The sequence below is a fragment of the Fistularia commersonii genome, chromosome 8 (assembly GCF_037954325.1).
Source record: "Fistularia commersonii isolate RoL2024-O1a breed Wild chromosome 8, RoL_Fcom_v1.0, whole genome shotgun sequence".
NCBI lineage: Eukaryota > Metazoa > Chordata > Actinopteri > Syngnathiformes > Fistulariidae > Fistularia > Fistularia commersonii.
The window spans coordinates 4760756-4785000 of record NC_141291.1 but is presented as its reverse complement, the minus strand read 5'-3'; the positions used below and the strand labels follow the sequence as shown (position 1 = coordinate 4785000).

The window sequence follows — 24245 nt, the reverse complement described above, 5'->3', positions numbered from 1 at the left end:
TTTGCACGCATTAGAATCCCTTTATTGCCATTTTTCGATAAAGTTGTTTTTTCTTTTTTCGACACACCTGGAGAAGCGTCTACTTTCAGGTGCGGCGACAGTTGGTTGAACATGATTTGTCATTTACAACTGAGATATGTGGAAAATACAAACTGTTATTTTGGTTGAATTGTTATATTGTCAAATGTTTATTTTATTGGGTTGACATGTATCAGTGTGTTTACATAATATAACAAATATAACAATGAATAAGATAATTGACTAATTGATTATCAGAGTTATTATCTCGTTACAGGAATTGCACTTTTATCTCGAAAGCTTAGAGTCCCCCAGTGTCAATGTACTTGATTCATCGACTTGAAAGTTTTATTTATTGACAAATGTTTTTTTTTCCAAGGATTCAAAACTTTTACTGTCATTACACAGAGTGCAACAAAATTTAGATCTTGCGGCTCTCAGATTCAGTGGTATGAAAACCAGACAAAAGGAAACCTTAAAAAGCAAGATACAGCACAACAACACAGCATCTCCGGGTTAGAGATATAAGATGGAAAAAATGTGAGACCAAAAATATAAAAGTGAATAAATAAAAATATAAATAACATCTGAAAAAATACATAGATAAATATGTAGAAACAAAAAAGTAAAGAAGCAAAAAAATGAAATGTGGAAAACAACTACCTCTCTGCTAAGGCCATAGGTTGCATATATATACACACATATATATACACATATATATATGCATATAAAGGTATACATATATGTATATATATAGTTTCATTTCATTGTTCTATCTTGATGTTACCTCTGTCGTCCTCTCTAACAGATTTAATATTTAAGATGGACGCATCATCAAATTGCTTATTTTCAATTAACTTTCATGATGTCTTAGTGTTTTTGTTATGTTTCCTTTTTTCGTTATGAAATAGTTAAATTCCAGGACAGAAATAGGACAAGGGTTGAATATTTGTCGACATGACCTGGATGACTAAGAACCTCCACAGGTAAATTTAAAGGTATTGAAAGGTAAATACAGAATACTTAATTTCCAAACGGTACCAAATTCATTTTCAAGTCGTGTTCAGAAACTATAAGACAAACATTTATTAAAAGTTCTATTATTCTTTTCTGTTTTTTTTCCCCTTCAATAATCAAGTTATTCAAAACTATAACTCAAATTATAACTCAACAATAAATATTATAGTCTAGGGGTAAATACAGAATACTTTTTTTACAGAAAAAGTTTTTTATTTTAATTTTTTTGCACAAACAATACAACAGAACCCAATTAATTTTCAAGCAGAGGTCAGAAACAATAAGACAAACATTTAATAAAAATTATATTCTTCTTTTCTGTTTTTTTCCCCCTTAAATAATCACATTGTTCAGAATTATAACTCAACAGTAAATATTATAAACATTAATTTTTTTTGTTGCAGGAGCTCAAAACCAAATTTCATTCCCTATTTCTTTTCTGGTACAACAACTGATTAAAAAAAAAAAAAAACACTGCCTTTGGAATGATATTTTCGATCTTTATTTTTTTATGTTTTATTTTTAATTTTTACCTTCGATATTTTGATCGATCCGCTCGCCGGTACTTCCGGTCACTGATCACGCTGATAAGCCGCAGCTGTGCGCGCGACCGAGGGGATCCGACGGCAGAGACGCGATGGTAAACGGACGGACGTGCGCGGCTCTCGGTTCACGCGGACATGACGTAACGGCCGGGCTGTCACCCGTTTAGTCGTCGGTGTCACTCGTGGCGCCCGGAAGTGACCGATAATCGATCAGCTGTTAATTCCTTGATTTTGAGCAGGAAAAAGTTTTTGACTCTGATAATCACATTATCACTGTGTGTGTGTGTGTGTGTGTGTGTGTGTGTGTGTGTGTGTGTGTGTGTGTGTGTGTGTGTGTGTGTGTGAGAGCTGGAGGTCCTCATGGACGAGTGCCTCATCAACGGCGACTCGCACCGCCTGGCGTCGCTCCTCGACAACGAGGGGCTGATGGACATCACGCTCACCAGGCTGGACCAGGTGGTTACCAAGGTAACGAGCGACTCTCGCCACATCCTCCCCGCCGTCGCTGAGCGCCGCGTCTCCGCAGCGACTGCGAGGCCCCGCCCACGGCAACGTGTCAGCAGCGGTGAAGGCTCTGCAGCTCCTGGCGGACAAGAGGGACCGCCTCCTGACGCTGGTGGACCTCGGCGTGACCGCCAAGGTCGATCTTCGCCCCCGGCGAATATCCGCCGCCTCCGACGGCGGGCGACGTCTGCCTAAGCTCCGCCTCCTCGTCCCGCAGGTGCTGCTGTGGTTCCAAAACGTCTGTGACCTCTTGACCTCAAACCCCCAGAGGAACTCCGGCCAGACGCTGAGCCTCACCGAGTGCTTCTACGACTTCTTCCTGGTGAGGAGGACGCTGGGAAATGTAGTCCGGTGGGTTTCTAGGAACCGGACGGCACGTCTCAACCGTTCTCTTCTTCCCCAGTTGTTGAGTCAGGTCCCCCTTCCGGGTGGGTTTCTGTCTCCGACCTCGCTCGTGGCTCTCGGACCCCCGCTGACCTCTGACCCTGTCCCTGCCTTCCTCAGTCAGCCAGCAGGCCGTGGTCCTCCTGCAGCTGGCAAAGCTGACCCTGGAGCCGGACGCCGCTTTCACGCTGCGCCTGGAGGTAAAGCGAGGGAAGGGAAGGAATGTCCAGATTAGTGGACTCCCAGTTTTGTTCCTCCTCTGTCTCTAACCTGCGCTCTCAGGCCATCAGGACCTTCAACAGCATCCTGGAGTCTCTGAGCCGAGAGCAGAGGAGGCAGATCCAGATGGACCAGAACCACATTGAAATTCTGTAGATAAACACACACACACACACACACACACATTCCAGTGTCCTGTAGAAATTATATTTACAGCCCGGTGAAGATTTGATTCAGGTTTATTTCAGGACTTTGTTCAGCAGAACAATGGCTGGCTTTTATACTGGAACCTTGACTTATAAGTTTTCGAAGATACAGGCTATAAATATATTTTTAAAAATTTGTTTTTTTTTTAAAAATTTTTTAACATTTTTGTTTCTGTTTATTTTTTTTATTTATTTATTTTTTTCTTAAGTTTTTTTTTATTGTTTATTTTTTAATTCTTTTTTTTGCTATGTGATTCAAGCCCAGATCTGAGTTAGAAGCTAATTAAAAACAGTGGGACGCACCGCCAGACGCTAGGTAACCTAGCGAAAATCACGCAAAAACACGAGCGAGGTGAGCGTGTTGTCGACTTGAGCATGGGTGGAGAAGTAATTGACGCTCTCCGTCATGGTGAGAAGGTAGGAGACGTTTATGAGGATTTGGTGCAGCAGATGGCAAGAACGTAAACCGACGAAGCTTTGGAAGAGTCATTCAAATCTGGTTTAGGCCGGTTTAGCCATGAAGTGTCGCAGCGTGTGCAAGTTATATTTTCCATCTTATATCTCTAACCCGGAGATGTTGTGTTGTTGTTGTTGCTTTTTAAGTTATATTTAGTAAAACTTCATAGCATTTCATAGCAGTGTGTAGGGAATAAGTTAAGATAGAGCAACAAATGCACCAATAAAACTCCCCCAACCGACCTCCTTCATCCCATCTTCACAGCAAATACACTGAAAACCAGTTTATTTCTTTTCATTCTATGATATATTTTTTCATACATAATTTTGTATTTATAAATTATATTTTTCTTATTTAAAACATGGAACAAAACCTCCCCCTTTAATATCAATTTATAGCAATTCAGTTCATTTTAATGGGGAAATTGAATCTGAGATACAAGCAATTTGAGTTACGAGCTCCAGTGCTTTGGGGTTTCCTGGATTCCGGGGGGGCAGCCAGGTCAAACCCACTCGAAGTGACTCAAACGGGGTCAAACCAAGTTTCCGGTGCCGTGTTTTAAAAGCCCACGTCACCGACATCAGCCTCTCCTGACTCGGCAGGTCCGAGATGGCGGCGGCGGTCCCCGCAGTCGGAGGTAAGTCTTTAGGTTCTCCTGTTTCTTTAGCTTTCGTTCCGAGACAGGTCAGACTGTCACAAGCATTTGTTTGGATGAAGTCATGTAAACATTGCTAACATTAGCCGCCATTCAGTCGTGCTATTATTCGTACCAGTATCAAAACAGGAAGCGGTAAAGCAGGAAGGCCCGCCTCCCCTGCCGAACTGCTGGGAGGCCATGTTTGATTCAGTGCTACATTCACAGAATTATCACGGATGAGAGTTAAATCTGTTTATTGCCGTCCTGGCTGTGATTGGCTGTCTTTCAGACTACGAGCTGCAGGTCAGCCTATCAGAAGCGCTGTGCCGGCTAACGCCGCGCAGAGACCGCAGGCCTCGGGCCGAGCAGTGGTTCGCCAACTGCGACATCAGCAGAGCCTTCTGTGGCATCAAGGACGCCGACTTCGAGGTGGTGGGTGTCTGGAAAACATATTTATGTATATATAAACACCGTAATACCTTGACTTACAAGTTTAATTTGTTCCGGAACCAAGCTCATAACTCGAACTACTTGCATATCAAATTAAATTTCTCCATAAAAATGAATTGAAACGCTATTACTCCGTTTGAGCCTTGTGGTTTTGTCATGGGCTTTTGAATAATAAAAATATACTTTTATAAATAACAAATAGTATAGAAAAAAAAATTAACAATACATTATAACAATGAATTAATAGAAATAAACTGGTTATATCAGATATCAGAATAAACTGGTTTTAAAGAGAAGAAGCATTGTGGTTTTGTAGACCGAGATAGGGTACAGCGAGAGCAGCTCTGGGAATTGTAAGAGGAAATCTGGAGTGGCAGAGAAGTACATTAGACCGGTGCAGGACATGTATGCCCGCTGTGAGACAGTGGTGCGGTGTGCTGTAGGTGTGACAGAGAAGTTCAAGATGGAGATGGGACTTCATCTGGGATCAGCTCTGAGCAAATTCTTGTTTGCAGTGGTGATGGACAGGCTGACAGATGAGGATGGACAGGAATCTCCATGCACCATGATGTTTTGCAGATGGCATTGTGATCTGTAGAGAGAACAGGTTGAGGATCATCTAGAGAGGTGGAGGTATGCACTGGAAAGAGGAGGAATAACAGTTAGTCCCAGCAAGACAGAGTATATGTGTGTGAATAAGAGGAACCCAAGTGGAACGGTGAGGCTACAGGGAGTGGAGATCAAGAAGTCGGAGGATTTCAGGTATTTTTGGTCAACAGTCCAGAGCAACAGAGTGTGGAAGAGACGGGTTCAAGTAGGTTGGAATGGGTGGAGAAAAGTGTCAGGGGTACTATGTGATAGAAGAGTGAAAGGAAAGGTGTACAAGACAGTGGTGAGACCAGCAATGCTGTATGGTCTAGAAACAATAAGCTACACACTTAATGTGACATGTATTGCAAAATGTAACTTACGGTCTTTGCTATACTTTATTTCAAATCTTAATTTGGCAACAGATTGAAATGATCAAACCGTCCCCGACAGACTTGCCGATGCCTCGTCCATTAACGTTCCCACCGTTTGCTGCACCAAATCCCCAAAAGTCACAGATGTCGCTCTCCGTCTCGATATCTCACCAACAACAGCTTCTCCATCTCTTCACTGACAAATCGAGAACACGCACACCTTGCTCGTGTTTTTCCATGATTTTCGCTGGGCTATCGAGCGGCGAGCGGTGCATCCGAATGTTTTTAAATGCCGCTTCACTGACAGAGGCAGCCGCTGCGGCGCGAATCGGTCATCCCGTTCGCTCGAAACTCACATGTCAGCTCGTATCATAAAACGAGCGACGGCTCGTATCTCGGAAAACTCGAAAGCTGATTCACTCGTAAGTCAATGTTACGCTGCTTATACATATTTGTAAATATAAATCCAAAGCAGCTGGATTTCACATCAGTGAAGGAGGCTCGGACTCACCTCACCACCAGTCTTATCTCCTAGGACTGCCGCCACTTCCTGAACTTTTTGAACCATTGCCACGGCAACCAGAGGCGGTAAAACACTCGATCACGATAACCCGGCAGCGGAGCGCCGGTTACTCACCCACACCTCCACCCTGCTGTGTCCATCAGGGTCCACACCTTCCCCTGCCTGAGGGCCTTCCTGGACTCCACGCAGGTAAATCCCCCGGCCTCCGTTCCGGGCCCGATTCCCCCGCCAACCCCTTGACCTCCGCCTCGGGCTCCCCTCCAGCTGTTCCCACCCAGAGACGAAAAGCTGGAGGAGTTCTGGATCGACTTCAACCTCGGCTCCGAGTGCGTCAGCTTCTTCATCGACGAGCCCGAGGTACCCGGAAACTCCTGGGCAAACGGCACGTTGGACGAACGTTTAGAAGCTAAGGTCCGTGCGTTGTTGCTGTCGGCAGCGTTTCCTCTGGGGCTCCATCCACCTGCTGAGGGAGGAGGTGAATCACTACAACCTGCAGCTTCATGGTCAGGATGGTCAGTGTCCAGGTTCGGTCGGTTGGTTCTCCTAAGAAGTTGTTTGGACTCCTCAGTCTCTGACCCCTGAAAATCTCTGGGGTCGTCTGCGGTGGGGGTCCACTCTCCCCGCCATGCATGCGAATGAGCTCCAGATGTTTGACATCCCATTTGGGGTCCCTTGGGTTCTACGCCAAATGTTCTGTGAAGGTATTCTGTTCCACCCCCGGGATCTCCAATATGTCAACACCACCTTCAGTCTGGTTTTGCGCTTTGCATCCGTACTGTTCAGTGTCTGATCCGCATTGTTCATATAGTTTTTTTCCTGACTAATGACGCTACATCACGCGATTGGTCCTCTTAACTGTTGTGCCGAATGCTATGTTGAATGCACCATTGCTATTACGACTTCTATACGTTCGGTATGTTAATGCAGATAAACAGCAAGGCTGCACTCAGGCCTTTATCCATTTTTCTTTCAGCGGTGATCGAAGGAACTCCCACTGATGAGGACTGAAACTGAAATAACACAGAAAACTGAAGGACGGCTAAAATTCTAACAAACAGAATCCTATGGCATTCAGAGCTTCAATATGAACACTCGCATTATTTGTTTTGTTTTTTGTCTACCTAAATAAGTTTAATTTAAATTTCATGGTACAGGGGGAACAAGTTTCCAGACTGTACATATGGCAATGCATGCTAACACATCCACAGATGCAGCGCTAATGGTGGAGATTAATACATTACACAGAAATTATCTTTAACACCACACAAAAAAGGCACTTAAGTCATACAGTTGCGTTTTATTTTGGCTCTTAAAAAACATATTTACGTATTTACGATTGCAACATGAAGCGTATAAAGGCTCTATGCACCGCTAGATGGCGCCGTTATTGTGCTAACACGTCCACTCATTGACACAGGTGCTCGAACCAAACGGGTCTCCGAGATGATGGCAAATTTGACACCAAAACGATCTTAAATACACAGGAAAGAGACTTAAAGGCCACACTATTGTTACTTTAACTCCATGTAAGTTGTAAGCAACGTGTAAGTTGCCTTCTTGGGATAAAGGCTGGAGTGACTGCTAGCATCCGTCCGCCGCTACACCGTTAGCAACTAGCACTGGCAGTCTAGTTTCCCACAGAGAAGATAAACGGAAAGTAATAACCATTTTATGAGATTTTAACATCTTTTTGAGATATTACAAAATAGTAATGAATTAACATCAATATCCTGTAGGATGGAACGTTTCATTAATTTTTTTTTTTTTCATTCGTTTTTCTCTTTCAGGTTGTTTCCCCCCAGAAAGCAGCATCAGGTTGTCGTCTAACTCTGCGGTTGCCTCTTCGTTCCACCGTTCTGCTTTCAGGCCCCCCATCTCCTATTTATTTTATTATCTGACATATATGTCCCGTAGCTCCACTAGGGAATCCCTCCCACGAAGATGGCGTGACGGGATCCCGCCTGCCCTTTTTTTAAATTTTTTTATTTTTGTTCTTTTCAGATGATTCTATGACACAGATCGTAAGGGGGGGGGGGGGGGAATATGTGTGATGAAAGCATGAGTGCTCGCGTCTCCTCAACAGACGGCGCCGGGGCCAGGGTGATCCTCAGCGTCCACCTCCACCACGCCATCACCCACCTGGACCGTCCCGGCAAGAACGTCCAGCTGCTGTTCCCCCCGCAGCTGCTGCAGGAGCTGGAGAAGGCTGCGCAGGGCGTCTTCAAGGTGCCGAAGGGGGGAGGAGAATAACGTAGTGACAAGCCAGTAATTGAGCAGTTTGGCATTTTTAACAAATATGCCGTTACTTGGAAAGAATGAAAGGAAACTTAGCAGTAAAACCAAAAATTTCTGCAGCGAGTGAGTCTGATGCCTGGGACTCCAGAGGTTGTCATTCTGTCCACCGGGGCGCGCTAAAACGACAAGTTAATTCCCTTCATCGGGTTGACGTCCTGGCATGGGGAAGAAGTGTGATGGTGCCCATTTTTAAGAATAAGGGGGACGTGCAGAATTGTGGTAATTATAGAGGGATAAAGTTGATGAGCCATACAATGAAGGTATGGGAAAGAGTTGTGGAAACTAGACTGAGAGTAGAAGTCAGCATTTGTGAGCAGCAGTATGGCTTCATGCCTTGAACGAGTACTACAGATGTAGTATTTGCTTTAAGATTACTAATAGCGAAGGTCAAGGGGAGCTGCATTGCGCTTTTGTAGACCTAGATAGGGTGCAGCAAGAGCAGCTCTGGTATTGTATGAGGAATCTGGAGAGACAGAAGTATGTTAGACTAGTGCAAGACATGTATGCCCGCTGTGATACAGTGGTGCGGTGTGCTGTAGGTGTGACAGAGAAGTTCAAGGTGGAGGTGAGACTTCATCAGAGATCAGCCCTGAGCCCCTTCTTGAGGCAGTGGTGATGGAAAGGCTGACAGATGAGGTTAGAATACCGAATACAGAGAATAGGGTTAGATGGAAGAGGTTGATTCACTGTGGCGACCCCTGAAGGGAAAAGCCTTCAGGAAAAAATGAGGAAGTCTGGAGTGACAGACAAGTATGTTAGACTGGTGCAGGACATGTATGCCCGCTGTGATACAGTGGTGTGGTGTGCTGTAGGTGTGACAGAGGCAGTGGTGATGGAAAGGCTGACAGATAAGGTTAGAATACAGAATACAGAGAATAGGGTTAGATGGAGAAGGTTGATTCGCTGTGGTGACCCCTGAAGGAAAAAGCCAAAAGGAAAAGAAGGGTTTACATCCTAGTCCCAAGATGGGATGATACGCAGTGTTGATTTCTTTATTTATAAAATAAATTTACAGGATTGACCTGTGGATGAGAGGGTGACTGGTTGGCTTCACATGATGTGTGAATTAGAGGGTGAATCAAAGTCAAGTCAAATTATTGTCAATTTCTCCGCATGTACCGGACATACAGAGGAAATCAAGAAGACATTTCTCACTATCCCACGGTGACATGAAATGAACAAAATAACAGAGTGCAAATTAAACAGTAAAGTGCACTATTACATTAAACTATAAGGTACAAAGTACATGCAGATACAAACTGCTGGTGAGGTGATGACATGTCATTTAATGGCATGAAGACGTGACCTGTCCGCCCGCAGAGCGCCAGCAAAGACGACGGTGGCTCCGCCTCCATCTCCCTCGTCCCCGCCGACGCCAGCTGGCGCTCTTACCCCAGGAAGAAGCGGGCCAGCCAGCTGACCGGTGAGCCCTTTTCCAAACAAAACTGATTCCACACACGTCTGCTGTTCCTTTTTTCTTTGAATAGTTGAAATAAAGTTTCATTTTTTTCCCCAGTTTTGCCTCTGTCCTCTCCGAGCAGAGACGAAGAGGTCCCCAGAAACACGGTAACTGCCCATCAGTCGCCACGGCAACCGTGTTTCCAGCGGCGTGGACCGAGATGATGACCTAGAGTTAACCTAAAAATGAGCGTCGATTCAGCCAGCAAACCCCCTTTCATTTCCTATTTCTCGACGCTGTCGACTTCCTGTCTGGGCCTCCTTGTCAGAGGACGGAGATGAGGAGCAGAAGCGAGATCCTGTTTGACCAGATCCGAGACTCAACGGCATCTTACGAGTCAGGTGTGTGAGTGTATGTGTTGGTGGTGGGGGGTCACGTGACCTCAGGTATCAGGTCTGATCCTCAGGTGTTTCCTGTGTTGGACGTCCCCTCAGGTGTCCCCGTGGAGCCGGAGCTGGAGGTCTTCAAGGACGATGCAGAGGAGGTCACAGGAAGCAGATGGGAATCACCTAAGGTGATCCTCCCTGGACGCCACCATTGGCTCCTCCACTTTTTTTTTTTTCTTTTTTTTTTTTTTTTTTTACTTTTAAAATAATTTTTTTGATAAATACTCCCAAATGTTTGCATGTAAAATATTTTTAATGAGTGTTTTTTTGAATTTTTATTGAAAAAGAAACTCCATAAAAATTTAGCTTGGAAATTAAGAATTAGGGAATTATTGTATGTTTTTGTTGCTTTTTTTATTTAATTCAAATTTTTGATTTCTGTGGCCCTGTTCTGTGTTTCAGGAAATATTCATCCCTGGCAGGAAGAGAGCAGCGCAGGAATCAGGTCCATACTTTCCTGTTCCTTTACAATAAATCCCCCCACATGCTTCATTGGTGTTTTTCACTGTGTATCAAATTTATAACTGTAGTATAAGAATTAGAGGGGATTTTTTTTTTTTTTTCTTGCCTAAATTTTTTTTATGATTATTCCATGTTTGTACACGAGGCAACGTTACACCACAGCAAATTCCTTGTATGTGTAAACTACTTGGCAAATTGAGAAATTCTCATACCAGTTCCATCATTTATTATGTGTTAAGCCTCCAAGATTTGTTTTTTTTTTTTTTATCTTATTTTTTTTCATAATTTGGCAAATGGGAGTTTTAACCATCCTATAAAATAATCTAAATACTTAAAAATATTAAGATTAGCTAACTGGTGTGTCGCCGTGTGCAGGCTACCTGTCAGACAGCAGCCCGCTCGGCCGGAGGAGGAAGACTGAGCCGCTGCCCGTGGGGTCAGAGGGGTCTCCCATGGCAACCACAGGTCTGATTGTAAACAAAACAAACTAGTCCCTCCGCCGCCCAAGCTGTGTTTTGAAGGAGTCAACTGACTACTCAGTCTGTTTATTTGTGTGTGTGTGTGTGTGTGTGTGTGTGTGTGTGTGTGTGTGTGTGTGTGTGTGTGTGTGTGTGTGTGTGTGTGTGTGTGTGTGTGTGTGTCGTGTTAACATCTTTCACTTCCAACTTCATCCCTCTCAAAGTAAAAGTATTGCTGTTTTTCCATGCTAACGTGAAAAGTGTGTGTATACGTTCGTGTCTGTGTGTGTGTGTGTGTGTTTATATGTGAAAGTGTTCGTGTGTGTATGTATGTATATATGTGTGTGAGTGTTTATGTGTGAATAATATGTGTGTGTGTGTGTGTGTGTGTGTGTGTGTGTGTGTGAGTGTTTATATGTGAATAATGTGTTTGTGTGTATATATATATATACTCACACCCATGTGTGTGTGTGTCTGTATAATGTGTGTGAATGTGTGTGTGTGTGTGTGTGTGTGTGTGTGTGTGTGTGTGTGTGTGTGTGAATATTTCCTTAGCCTCTGAGATTCTTCCATCTGATTGGCCGAAGCCGACTGAGGGGGCGGGGCCATCCACACAGGAGGTGGCGGGTCCATCCAATGAGTCTGGCACCGACCCGGAGGTGGAGTCGGAGTCCGACATCGTGTCGAGCATCGGGGCCAACTTTAGAACGTTCAAACAGCAGTTAGAACAACATTTCACAGTCCGTCCAGATGCATATCGATTATTGATTCATGGATTAGTATGATCATAAAAGAGACTATTTTATTTCATTTTTTCCTTCTTCTTCCAGGGTTTACGGCAGAAGTTGCAAGCCGATGTCATCCAGTCGCTGGAACGCTGTCAGCAGCACATGTCCACGCTCTTGACAACCGTCCATCAACACAGGTACCGCCCCCTGCAACTGTCCGTCAACTCAAGACCAGCATGGCTCCCCTGTGTGTGTGTGTGTGTGTGTGTGTGTGTAGGCTGGACCTGCTGCAGACCTTTGAGAACAACATTGTCACTCAGCTGACCCGCCTGGAGGAGAGCTCCGCCCACATGGACAAGCTGAACTCGCAGATCCAGGTCGCAGGAGCTTCAGAACCGCCGTGACAACGTCCGCTCCAGACCGGCGGTCGCTGCGAGCGATGGATCCTCCACTGACTCTCCCCCTCTTCTTTTTTTCTTTTGGTTCTTCCAGAGTTTCTTCAAGTTGGAGATGCAGCAGCTCAGAACCTTCTGCGACCAGCAAGAGCAGAGGTGCGCCTGAACTTTGACCCTCCTCGTGACGTCCGACCGAGCTGAATCTTCTTCGAAGTCTAAAACCACTTCCAAAAATCGTCCTGAACGCCGGATTCCGATGGCGTGCTGCGTTGCGGCAGGATGTAGCCGGGGTCGGCGCCAAACCGTGTCCTACGAACAATGTAGGACAGGGGTGTCAAACTCAAATACACAGTGGGCCAAAATTCAAAACTAGAACAAAATCGCCGCCAACATTGATATTTATTGAAAAAATCTTCCTCCAGATATAACATGAACCTTTCCATATGGACCCAAACAAGTTTTGCTTAAAAAGTAAATATGCAACATGCATAGCTTAATACTATATTAGATATAACTTAATATTGCACACAAACAAATCCTGTTTTCTGCCTAAGTAGCAGGGTGCCAGTATTAGCATAAGGTTGCTATGACTACTGTACACAGAGGAGAGGGCGTTTTTGGACAAAATTCTGGGATTTGTAGAATTAGCGATACATGCACTGTAGACTATACCGCTGAGCCAGCTCTAATAGTCATTTTCTATGGGTTTGTGAGCCAATTTTGGCCCGCGGACCAGAGTTTAACATCTATGATGTAGGACCTGGAGGCAGCGGTGGACCCCTGCTTCTTCTTGGCACGCAACGCAAGAAAAGAATGCTAGCAGCCATGCTAACATGTAGCGCTACACAGCTCTGAGGGACGTCATTCTCTGGCCACTCGGTTGCTCAGCAGTCTGACGTCACGTTGTAGCATCAGCTAGGCTAACTAGAGAAGTACAGGGGCATCGGGTACTACCTTGGCGAGTCGTGGTGGAACAGTGTTTCGGAGAAAAGTAAAATGGTGGCGGTCTCACCGTCCCGGATCTGCTTTCAGGCTGAAGACTCTGAGGGAGAAGGACGTCCAGCAGCCGGCAGAGGAGGAGGAGGAGGAGGAGGACGAAGATGACGACGACGACTTGGAAGAAGAGTGACTCCGGAGCCGTCTTTCTCCAAACTCCTGAAACGTTCCACCTTTACTGTATTTATTTTCCTTGTGTTCATTCAAAAGGCCCCTTATTTTCGTCTTTGCAAACTGAGAAAGAAAAACAGGTGGACGAAATAAAAAGACCCTGAGACTAAAGAAAACGGCGGGTTCTCTAGATTCTTAATATATATATATATATTTTTTTTTTTTTAATATATTTTTATAAATTGCGGATGGTTTAAGCAGGTCGAACATTAAGGATTTTTGAGCTTTTTTTTTTTTTTTTTTTTTTTTTTTTTTTTACAGAGAGACTCTGTTTTCCGCCTAAAAAAGATTTGGAAGTGTCACAAGTTGCAGTACCCAATCCAGTCAGACAATGGTGACAGAGAGTGTTTTTTCCCCCCTTTATCTTTTAGATTTAAATGAATAGACTTGAATTATTAATTTCTAATTAATTTTTAATTATTAATTAAAACAGTGGGACCCGCTGGTCCAAATATTAGCGAATAAGCAAAAATCCAATCTATTTTTGGATTGCATTTTGGATAAAAGTGGTATCATGGTGGGTCAGTGGTTAATGCTTCCCCTCAGCAAGAAGGTCCCTGGTTGGATTACCACCAAGGGGCTTTTCTGCATGGGGTCTCCATGTTTTCCCCGTCTCTGACGGGTTCTCCAGACTCTTCCCTCAGTCCAAAAACATGCATTTAGGTTAGCAGGAGGCCAGATATGTGAATGACAGAGTGGATGCTCGTATGTCTCTATGTTTGACGTGTAAATAAGAGGTTGTTCGTCTACAAATCCGGTCCTGGGATCGTCTGGTGAAGGTCCGGACCCTGAATGCATCATGGATGAATGACGACTTAACTTTCAATGTTTTGTTTTTTTTTTTCCTCCCCGAGGCAAAGGGTGTGTTTGCAGAGCGGCGTGCCGGTTGTCAGGCGGCAAAGTGACACCGAGAGGAAAAACAGCGAAAATTCCCCTAAGAAAACACAGCTATCGCTAATGAGGCGCTATTAGAGACCAGAAGAGGAGGAGAAGGAGGAGGAGGAGACAGTCATTCAGGTGATTCTCTCTCCGCTGTTCGAGCAGACCAAGCTAGAATCCTCTCGGAGCCTCCCGGGCGGCCGGCTCCGCGCAAACCAGCTGATCAGGACCGGGTCCTGGTGCTCGGGGGTTTTGATGGGCCGACGGAGCGACGGGCCAATCAGGACCAGCTGAGGCTCGACAGGTGGGCGACGTCCAGGCAGGTGAGACGCCCGCAATCCAACAAGCGCCGGGAGGGAGAGAGAAATCTTATTTTTCGCCCTTTGGATTTCTGTTTAAATGCATCGGGCTAAAGGAGAAGCGAACCGGCCAGCTCTGGAGGGGGCGGGGTCTGTTTGATTGACGGCTGATGATAAAATTGAACCCCTGTCAAGTTGAACGGCGCTCTAAGCCCAGGGAGTCGCCTCCGCGGTTCCTCCGCTGGATTCCCAGCACAAGGGAAGCCGTCAATCAAATCCACGGAGGGAAGGGGTCGGGACGGGTCGTCGATTCGTACCGGAGTTCTAGAGGCGGGAAGGGTTCGAGGGCCACACGGGTCCAAACTCCGGGTGCTGACGTGTCTCGGCTGTGTGACCCCAGGTGCGATGGGCTGTCTGGGAGGCAAGACAGAAGAAGAGCGGCTGGATGAGAAAGCCAAACGGGAGGCTAACAAGAAGATCGAGAGGCAGCTGCAGAAGGAGAGGCAGGCCTACAAGGCCACGCACCGGCTGCTGCTGCTGGGTGAGACGGACGTCTGGGAGCCTGAGGTGCTGGCGGGCGGCGTGACGGGCCGTCCATCGCGATGATGAGCCGTCCATCATCATGACTGGTTGTCCATCATCGTGACGGGCCACCTGTTATGATGATGGACGGTCCATTATCATGATGATGGACTGTCCTTCACTATGACAATCTGTCCATCATCATGATGATGGGCCATCCGTCGGAATGATTGGCAGTCCATTATCATGATCATTGGCTGTCCTTCATTGTGATGATGGGTCGTCAATCATCTTGACAACTTTTCCATCATGATGATCGGCTGTCCTTCATCGTGATGAGCTTCATCACCGTGACAGGTCGTCCATCATCCTGATGGGTTGTCCATCAGGATGATGAGCTGTCCCTCATCGTGATTGGCCGTCCATCATCGTGACAACTTTTCCATCATGATGATTGGCTGTCCATCATCGTGACGGGTTGTCCATCACGATAAGCCGCCCGTCATTGTGACGGGCCACCCGTTATGATGATCGACGGTCCATTATCGTGATGAGCCGTCCATCATTACGATGGACCGTCCTTCATTATAAGAATCTGTCCATCAACATGACAAGCCGTCCTTCACGATGATTGACTGACCATCTTCATGACGCGCCTCCCGTTGAAATGATGGACAGCGCCACATGATGATGGGCCATCCATCATCGTGAAGGACTGTCCATCATCCTGACAAGCCATTGGTCACGCTGACTGGCTTTCCATCATCATGATTGGCCGTCCTTCGACTCAAAGAACTGTTTGTCATCCAAGCAAACTGACTTTCTATCCAACTCCCTTTTTTTTTTTTTGTTGTTCAATGAGTACTTCTTCTCCATCCTCTAAACTCCTGCAGGAGCCGGAGAATCCGGTAAAAGCACCATTGTGAAGCAGATGAGGATCCTCCACGTCGACGGCTTCAACACTGAGTGAGTACTTTATTACTTTGTGTTTTTTTTAATGAACTTTTAGTATCCCGGCCGACAACCTTCCATCTGTGGCGGCAGCGTGACGGACGACTTTCGATTTCTCTTCCAGGGAGAAGCAGCAGAAGATCCTGGACATCAGGAAGAATGTGAAGGACGCCATCGTGGTGGGTCACGTGACGCACGGCAGCGGCGGCGAGAGCTCCGCCACACGTCACGAGCCTTACATTTTTACATCTCTTCCAGACCATTGTGTCGGCCATGGGCATCTTGACTCCGCCCATCGCCCTGGGTAACCCCGGCAACCAGTTCAGAGTGGACTACATCAAGAGCATCGCGCCACTGTCTGATTTTGAATACACCGAGGTGACACGCACGCACAAAAACACATTATTCATGTGGTGTTTGACAAGTACCGTGTTATACCTGTGTAATACACAGTAGTTACACTGTAATAGCATTTTCACTTGTAATTAATGACGTCTAATTGGGTGCTGGGTGGCGTCGCTAGACTCCTCCCTGTTAAGATCCAAATATGCAACTAATTATTTCCTTATCTAATGTGATGAGCCAATATTGACACACCTTGACACACCGTGTGTGTGTGTGTATGTGTGTATGTGTGTGTGTGTGTGTGTGTGTGCGTGTGCGTGTCATCGCACATCTGATCTTCAGTCGCGTTACACAGAGGAGACCTGTTCCTTTAAGCGGAGCTTGGGGATCACCCGTGTTTGTTTCCAGGTTGTTAATGACACATGATGTAACGATTCACGCGAAGCCACGCAGGACGCCACACTTCACACCTGTGTGTGTGTGTGTGTGTGTGTGTCTCTACACGTACGTACGTGCACGTGTGTCACCCGAGGCCTCATTATCTAAAACGCCGCCGGTCTCCGAGGACGCCGGATATGCCAAACAAACGTCTACGCGGCTTCAGTTTCTGTTCGGTCACATCCCCGCCGGAGACAGGCGGTTCACATCATCAGGATACACACACACACACACGCACACACATGCACACACACACATCCACAGTTGTTGCTAACATTAGCTATTAGCCATGCGCATATTAGCATGCCAGCATCAATTCTTATTGGGTTGTGTGTGTGTGTGTGCCAAAAAACTGGACCATTAAAATAATGACGCCAATAGTGGGTTTAACCTGCACGCCGGCCGCCATTTTTAAATTCCATCCACCATCCTGCAGGAGTTTTTTGAGCACGCCCAGACGCTGTGGGTAGATGACGGCGTGAAGGCCTGCTACGAGCGCGCCAACGAGTACCAGCTGATTGACTGCGCTCAGTAGTGAGTCTCACACACACACACACACACACACGCGCACACATTTTCAGAATGTCTTGGCGACCCCCCCCTCCATTCAGAATTCCCCGTGAGTGTGTGTGTGTCTGTTTTAGCTTCTTGGACAGGCTGGACGCCGTCAGGAGGAACGACTACACGCCGACGGACCAGGTTGGTAAAACCGACCAATCGGCTGCGATCCCTGCTAACCCGGTGCCACGGTAACGACCCCCCCGTCTCGCCGCAGGACCTGCTGCGGTGCCGAGTTCTCACATCGGGGATCTTCGAGACGCGGTTTCAGGTGGACAAGGTCAACTTCCAGTGAGTCCCTCCTATCTTTTAACGATTGTATTGATTGATTAATTGATAAATTTGATCTGGCGCCATCATTTGGTTAAAAGGTGCAACAGCAAGTCATGGATGTCGAGCCAAAACGTGTGGTAGCATAGGCAGCTTTGAATAAGAATATGAATAGGAATAAGAACAACTTTATTTATCCCGAAGGAAATTTTTGTGCCACTGTTTCAAGTAAAACATAACAATAATAAATAATAGTTGGAAATTATATAAGTAAAAAAGGAGGGGGAATAAAAAATTGCAGAGGGGCTAGGTCGTTAGCATCTCCCCGTGTAAACAAAGTGAAAATAAAAATCTTACAATCCGCTAAATCCGTAAAAATCGGAAAATGGGGAGGAAAGTAAGACTCTTTATGAAACAGGACACGTATATTTATTAAAAGTTTCCATGGCGCTGAAGCTTGAGCTAGCCGTAGCCCAAAAAATGTATTGAAACAGATGGTAACAACGGTTAGCGTGCTAATAACCGTTAGCTGCTCTGTGTGAATCCCCAGCATGTTCGACGTCGGCGGCCAGAGGGACGAGCGCAGGAAGTGGATCCAGTGCTTCAACGGTGAGCCAATCGAAACGCTTTTGGCCCGCGTGCCGATCACATGACTGACGCGCGTCGCTCCCCGCCACGCAGATGTCACCGCCATCATCTTCGTGGCGGCGAGCAGCAGCTACAACATGGTGATCCGAGAAGACAACTCCACCAACCGGCTGCGAGAGTCCCTGGACCTCTTCAGGTCCATCTGGACCAACAGGTTCTTTCCCCCCGTCGTGTTCTGCGGTTCCGCGTCGGTTCCGGTTGCTAAGCCGCCATGTTCTGCGCCCGGACGCAGGTTCCTGAAGACCATCTCCATCATCCTGTTCCTCAACAAGCAGGACGTGCTGGCCGACAAAATCCTCGCCGGGAAGTCGAAGCTGGAGGATTACTTCCCGGAGTACAGCAACTACACAGCCCCCACTGACGGTAACACACACACACACACACACACACACACACACACACTGTTTGGGAATCACTCATGAAATGCCTAAACAAATATTTCCGTGTGACCTTTACTCTTGTGTATGTTTGTGTGTGTGTGTGTTTGTTTGTGCCTGTGTGTGTGTGTTTGTTTATGTCCAGCTGTCCCAGATAATGACGAAGATCCCAAAGTGACCAGGGCAAAGTTCTTCATCAGGGACGAGTTTCTGGTCCGTATCAAATGTCCGTCCATCTGTGTGTCTGTCCTCTCATCTTTCCTCGTCCTCTAACATGTCCGTCCTCTCACCTCTTTGTCCTCCACCCAACCCGTCCTCTAACATGTCTGTCACCTTTCTGTCCGTCCTCTCCCCAACCTCTGTGTCCTTCCACCTCCTCGTCCTTTAACATGTCTGTCCTCTCACCTGTTTGTCCTCCACCTAACCCGTCCCCTAACCTCTCTGTCCCCTCATCTGCTCGTCCTCTATTATGTCCGTCCTCCCACCTCTTTGTCCTCCACCCAACCCGTCCTCTAACATGTCCGTCTTCTCACCTTCTCGTCCTCTAACTCACCTGTCAACTGTGTGTCCGTCCATCTCTGTCCTCCCACCTCCTCGTCCTTCAACATGTCTGTCTTCTCACCTCCTTGTCCTCTATCATGTCTGTCCTCCACCCAACCTGTCCTCCCCCCGTCACCTCGCCTGTCTTCGTCCTCTCCCGTCTGTCTCCCACCCGTCCATGCGTCTCTTAGCGGATCAGCACGGCGAGCGGCGACGGCAAACACTACTGCTATCCTCACTTCACCTGCGCCGTCGACACGGAAAACATCCGCCGCGTCTTCAACGACTGCCGCGACATCATCCAGCGGATGCACCTCCGGCAGTACGAGCTGCTGTGATTGGCCGGCCGGCCCTGAGAACCCGGGATTCAGAGACTGACCCCAACCCCGATCAATACCGATCAATACCTCTCCCCCCGATTGAATTGATGTTTATCCTCTTATTTATTGCACACTTTTAATCACGAATTATTGATCATTGGGGAGTCTTTCGTTCTCCTATGCCTTTTGCAATGGATTATGGGCGATGTAGTTCTTGTAGCTGAAAGGTGAATGTCGTTGCCGTGGCGACATATAGGAATGGCCTTTAGTTGTTTCTCCGGGCGGCCGATTGGCCGAACCAGCCCGCGGCGTCCACCGACACCCGATCCATGATGATGATTAGTTTATTGGGAATCAGCTCTCATTTGCTTTCAGTTAAACAAAAAAAGATTGAGGATTTAAAAAAAAAAAATCATCCCATAGTAGTTCCACATCCGGGATTCTGCAGGGCTGATAATGGCCCCGCTTCCTGATATTTAGCCGAAAATCCATGGATGTAATTGTTCTGAGGGTTTATTTGATAAATTAAAGCTATTTAACTGATCGATATTGGTTTTCGATGACGTGCTTATGGATGTTTCAGCGCGGCTGAGGTTCAGTCCCCTCCTCGGAGCGGGGCTCCCCTGGCCTGCAGTGCACCTGGATGTCCATCAGAAGGAGACAAAGTGAGCTTGGCCGGAAAGGTAGGGCCCTTTGGGGGCCGAACCCGGGATCCGGAGCGAAACAACCCCTTTTTGAATTATATATCCTATAATACCCAGTTTGAATTTTATAATTATACATTTTTATATTGCTCTCTCAGCTGTTCAAATCTTGTTCGTCATGACTATGTCAAGAAATATGTTCGTTTGCTTGAAAACATGCCACTTCTGCAACTAGTAGTTCTAGTGCAACTAGCGCTACTTCTTCCATTCACCTAATTTTCTCAGTAATTCATGTTTTAAATGTAGTAAAAAAGAAAAAAACAAAAACAAAACACAGTTGAGTACATGGTAATATACTATAAACAGAGCCTCTGCTTATTCGGCAGAAATATATCATACATATGTATTTTGAATAAACCAATTCCAAAATTAGACGGATTACTATTTGTAGGTAAGAAATAGTAAATTAGTTATACTGCAACCACCAATAATGATAATAATTATAGTGATAATGTTTTTTTTTTACAGGTGACTCACTTGACGCTTAAGGGCACCGTACAGGCATAAACATACGGAAAAAAATACAGATTTTAAAAGAAACAAAGGACCAATGGAAACAAAAATAAAAACAATAGGGATCAAGTGGTAGATAAAAATAAAAGTGACCGAGCACTTGTTGTCAGATGGAATAGACTACGTTAATGATAATTATAATAGTAACAATATTATAATAAATCGCAGGTATAAAATCAAATTTCAAAACATTTGTAATTTGATCTGTTCATCATTTTGTCCCGAAAATCTCGTTTGGAACGATTCCCTTCCGGATCTCGCTTTCGATTGGCTCAGAGGGCTGTCCATCACACGCCGAGGGGGCGGGGCCACGTCAGCCCGGTGTATTTTCTTTTTCTTTTTTTTTTTTCTTCTTTTTTGTCGGCGGAGAGAAAAGAGAAGAAAAGACGCTGAAAACACTCGGGGGTTGAAAAGAAGAAGAAAAAGAGGAAGAAGAACACGGAGGAGTTTCTTATGGGACGAGATTAGAGAGTAAAGTTTAGTTTTTTTTTTAAATTGAAAAAATTGGGGTCAACAGCTGGAGGAGATCCGAGGATCCGGAGCCCCGAAGGTCGCAGGATGACACCGAGGACTGTCGCCTCCGCCAGCCGGACTCGGGGCTCGGCCGGCGGGCGCGGGGAGCTCTGACAGCCCGGCGGAGCTCCGGAGCGGGACCCGGACCAGGATGTCGTCCGAGGTGGCGGTGGGTCTGGTCTTCAGGGGGCTGCTGCCCCTCAGCCTGACCGCAGGTAGGGCCCGAAATCCACCGATAATCACCGATAATCACCGATCATCATTTCCCCCACACGCACGTCTATTTATGCGTAATGCGCATGTGGGTCATCCAATAATCCATAATCGATCGAGGCTGGATCCCTGATTGTTGTGATCTTTCTGGATTGGCTGTGATTTTTATAACTTTTTTTTTCTTTTTAACTTGTTTATATATATATACATATATATATGAGAAGCAGAGAGCAGTTTTTAAAGAAAAACCTTTATTTTGACGTCTCCCTTGGGTCACCTCTACTTTTCTCTCGTCATCTCCTGCCCGCCTCCGGGAATCAATAAATCGATAATCAAAGGGGTCCTTTTTCCGATCGGACGATAAAAACGATCGGAGAAAGGTCAGGGTCGGAGCTAACGGGTCGATTTTTTTCAATGTGTGTCGTGAGCTTTGGATTACACAACAATTAGTGAGGGAAGACGCAACAGAGCTTCTGATAGATAATCAGTATTGATCAGTTCGATCAGTTTTGATTATCCAGGGCAGGGATTCTGGCCCTTTTAGAGGAAATTGAAAAGGCCTCCCCCGGATATGGACCACCGGTTATCGAACCGATCGATCGGAACAGGTGTCCAATCGATCACGTGACCGTCAATCCGTCTCATGGTTGGGGGTCCTTATCAATATTGGACTTCATTCCACCTCTATTCTTCTCCCGTTGGACGTGGAGCGTATTCTGGTTAAGACGTCGACGTCCCGATGCTCGGGTGTTGATGTTCTCCGACCCCTTGACCCCCCCGGACGTCCACCAGCTAACATCTCAGAGCTCCTCGCCGCGCTCCATCTCCTCCGCCGATGCCGAGGAAGGAGGAGGCTGAGGTCCGAGTTTAGCCGCAAGCTAAAAACAAAAGCCTCTAATTTGATCTCAATTCATGTAGTTTTTGTGGTAGGGTTACCGTGGTTACCGTGTGAGAAAGCGCCTGTCACATCGGCGGCTGTCAGCGTGGAGATGCTACGTCGTGAACTGCCGCCCTCACGGTCGGTGGGGTTGCGGCGGCGGTGAAGGGGTTAATGTTGCGTCGGGTCGAACCTCGGGTTCGGTGGGGGCCGTCGCCGTGACGACTCTGGCGGTGGCGCACTCTGCAGAAGGAAGGAGCCGCCTTTTCGACCGCATGCTACATGCTAACCGCGACCACCAATTGGAGATGGCGTTCCTTTAGCGTGTTAGCATCTGTCAGAAAGGTTGAAAATGTCTGCCGGCCGACCTCGGACGGGGTCGGAGTTCAGCGATGTCACATCTGCACGCCACATGGTGTGTGTGTGTGTGTGTGTGTGTGTGTGTGTGTGTGTGTGTGTGTGTGTGTGCGTTTGTACGTGTGCATGTTAGAGGTGGTGAGCTGTGGTCATAGTAACCAATGGGGGCCGGTATGTCCACGCCATCTCGAGTTTTTCATCACCGCCCGACTTTCCAAGACTTTCCATAACATTCCAAGACTTTCCACAACATTCCAGGACTTTCCAAGACTTTCCAGGATTGTCCAACACCTTCCATAACTCCTGCGCAGGAGTCTGAATTCAGATTTTTTAGGTGGAATTTTTTCTCTAAACGGCCTCGACACATTCCAGACGGAGGGGGAGGGGTGTGTTTATACACGCTAACCACACACACGCACACACACACACACACACACACAAGACATACAGCCAGATGTTGTTACCTGAGAAAGTGGAACCGATTTGTCGGGGGAGGGGAACTTAAGCAAGGGGTTTCATTCTGCACCCCCCCCCTTGCACACTGTAAATAAAGTGTTTGTTTGTGTGTGTGTGTGTGTGTGTGCAAGCCTATGTGTGTGTGTGTGTGTGCGCACACCCTCTCTGTCACTGTACCTCCTATCTCAAGCGTCGCCGCCTTTTCCCGGCGGCAAGGTTTTTGTTTTTTTTTTGTTTTGTTTTTGATTTTTTTCGGAGGGCGACTTCCTGTTAGTCGGCCATTTAAAGCCGCAGCCCAGAGCCGTATTTTGAAAAGGCTGGTTATAAAAATAAAATAAAAAAAAAAAGTCCGCAGCGCAGACAGGGGCCACCGCCTCCGCCAGAGAGGATTTAAACACCCTACTAATCTGGATTCAGGGTGGAATCCTGTGGCGAGATTCTTGGCTCCGAACTCAGAATATTCTCGTGACGTTATTGATCGCCCAAAGGAAGTGCGGTTATTATTTGAGTGGGCGATCGACGGGTTAAAGGTCAAGTGAGACAAATAAGACATTTAGCATTCATGTCGCCGAGGGCAGGAGTAGGGGGCGCCGCTTGCAAGTGTGTTTAGCTGTCACGTGACGTGTCCGTGATGTGTTCACAGCCTGCTTGCTGCGGTTTAACGGATTCTCGCTGGTCTACATCCTGCTGCTGCTGCTGCTGCCGCTGCTGCCTGAGCCCACCGCCTCCCCCACCACAGGTAACCGCCGCCGATCGATACCCGATCGATGTTCAATCGGGTCGTCGGGACTCGTCAGCTAACCCGGTTTACTGGAGTAGCCGAGGTGAAATCCGGGGTTTGTTCAAGCCGGGTTTAGATAAACTCGGATCGGACCCGGATCAGACGATCTAATCCGATCCGGAGCCGATCACTTTCGATCAACTCCGATCGGAATCTAATCCCATCCAGATCCGATCACTTTAGATCTAATCCGATCACAAGATAATCCCATACAGATCCAATTACTTTAGATCCGCTCCAATCACAATCTAATCCCATCCAAATCCAATCACTTTAGATCAAATCAATTGCAATCCAATCCCATACAGATCTGATCACTTTAGATCAAATCAATCGCAATCCAATCCCATACAGATCTGATCACTTTAGATCAAATCAATTACAATCTAATCCCATCCAGATCTGATCACTT

General features: G+C 46.6%; 3 protein-coding genes across 4 annotated transcripts in view; all 3 read left to right on the top strand.

Annotated features, from left to right (window-relative positions):
* The first annotated feature begins 1931 nt into the window (after window positions 1-1931).
* Window positions 1932-13234, top strand: sycp2l (synaptonemal complex protein 2-like). The gene is made up of 21 exons (XM_086151617.1): window positions 1932-2048; window positions 2107-2220; window positions 2302-2406; window positions 2488-2512; window positions 2589-2668; window positions 2751-2839; window positions 3953-3987; window positions 4277-4419; window positions 5935-5987; window positions 6066-6111; window positions 6187-6279; window positions 6359-6434; window positions 8006-8148; window positions 9538-9640; window positions 9734-9812; window positions 9962-10017; window positions 10111-10190; window positions 11813-11907; window positions 11988-12087; window positions 12203-12261; window positions 13138-13234. The coding sequence occupies exons 1-21, from the start codon at window positions 1941-1943 to the stop codon at window positions 13232-13234; spliced, it is 1779 nt and encodes a 592-aa protein (XP_086007743.1). The 5' UTR covers window positions 1932-1940.
* A 1621-nt stretch (window positions 13235-14855) lies between these two features.
* Window positions 14856-19507, top strand: LOC147231667 (guanine nucleotide-binding protein G(olf) subunit alpha-like). 2 transcript variants are annotated; one of them, XM_086150304.1, is made up of 12 exons: window positions 14856-14991; window positions 15866-15938; window positions 16048-16102; window positions 16182-16301; window positions 17143-17240; window positions 17351-17405; window positions 17482-17555; window positions 18085-18143; window positions 18216-18336; window positions 18415-18545; window positions 18705-18772; window positions 19291-19507. In XM_086150304.1, the coding sequence occupies exons 1-12, from the start codon at window positions 14856-14858 to the stop codon at window positions 19435-19437; spliced, it is 1137 nt and encodes a 378-aa protein (XP_086006430.1). In that variant the 3' UTR covers window positions 19438-19507. The 2 variants fall into 2 exon arrangements, with proteins under 2 accessions (XP_086006430.1, XP_086006429.1); XM_086150303.1 differs by having other exon boundaries at window positions 18415-18549; window positions 18634-18772.
* A 1455-nt stretch (window positions 19508-20962) lies between these two features.
* LOC147231666 (piezo-type mechanosensitive ion channel component 2-like) overlaps window positions 20963-24245 on the top strand; it is a 35460-nt gene continuing 32177 nt past the window's right edge. The window contains exons 1-2 of the mRNA XM_086150629.1: window positions 20963-21364; window positions 23696-23791. Coding sequence (XP_086006755.1) covers window positions 21301-21364; window positions 23696-23791 — 160 coding nt within the window. The 5' untranslated portion in view covers window positions 20963-21300. The remainder of the gene's footprint in view (window positions 21365-23695; window positions 23792-24245) is intronic.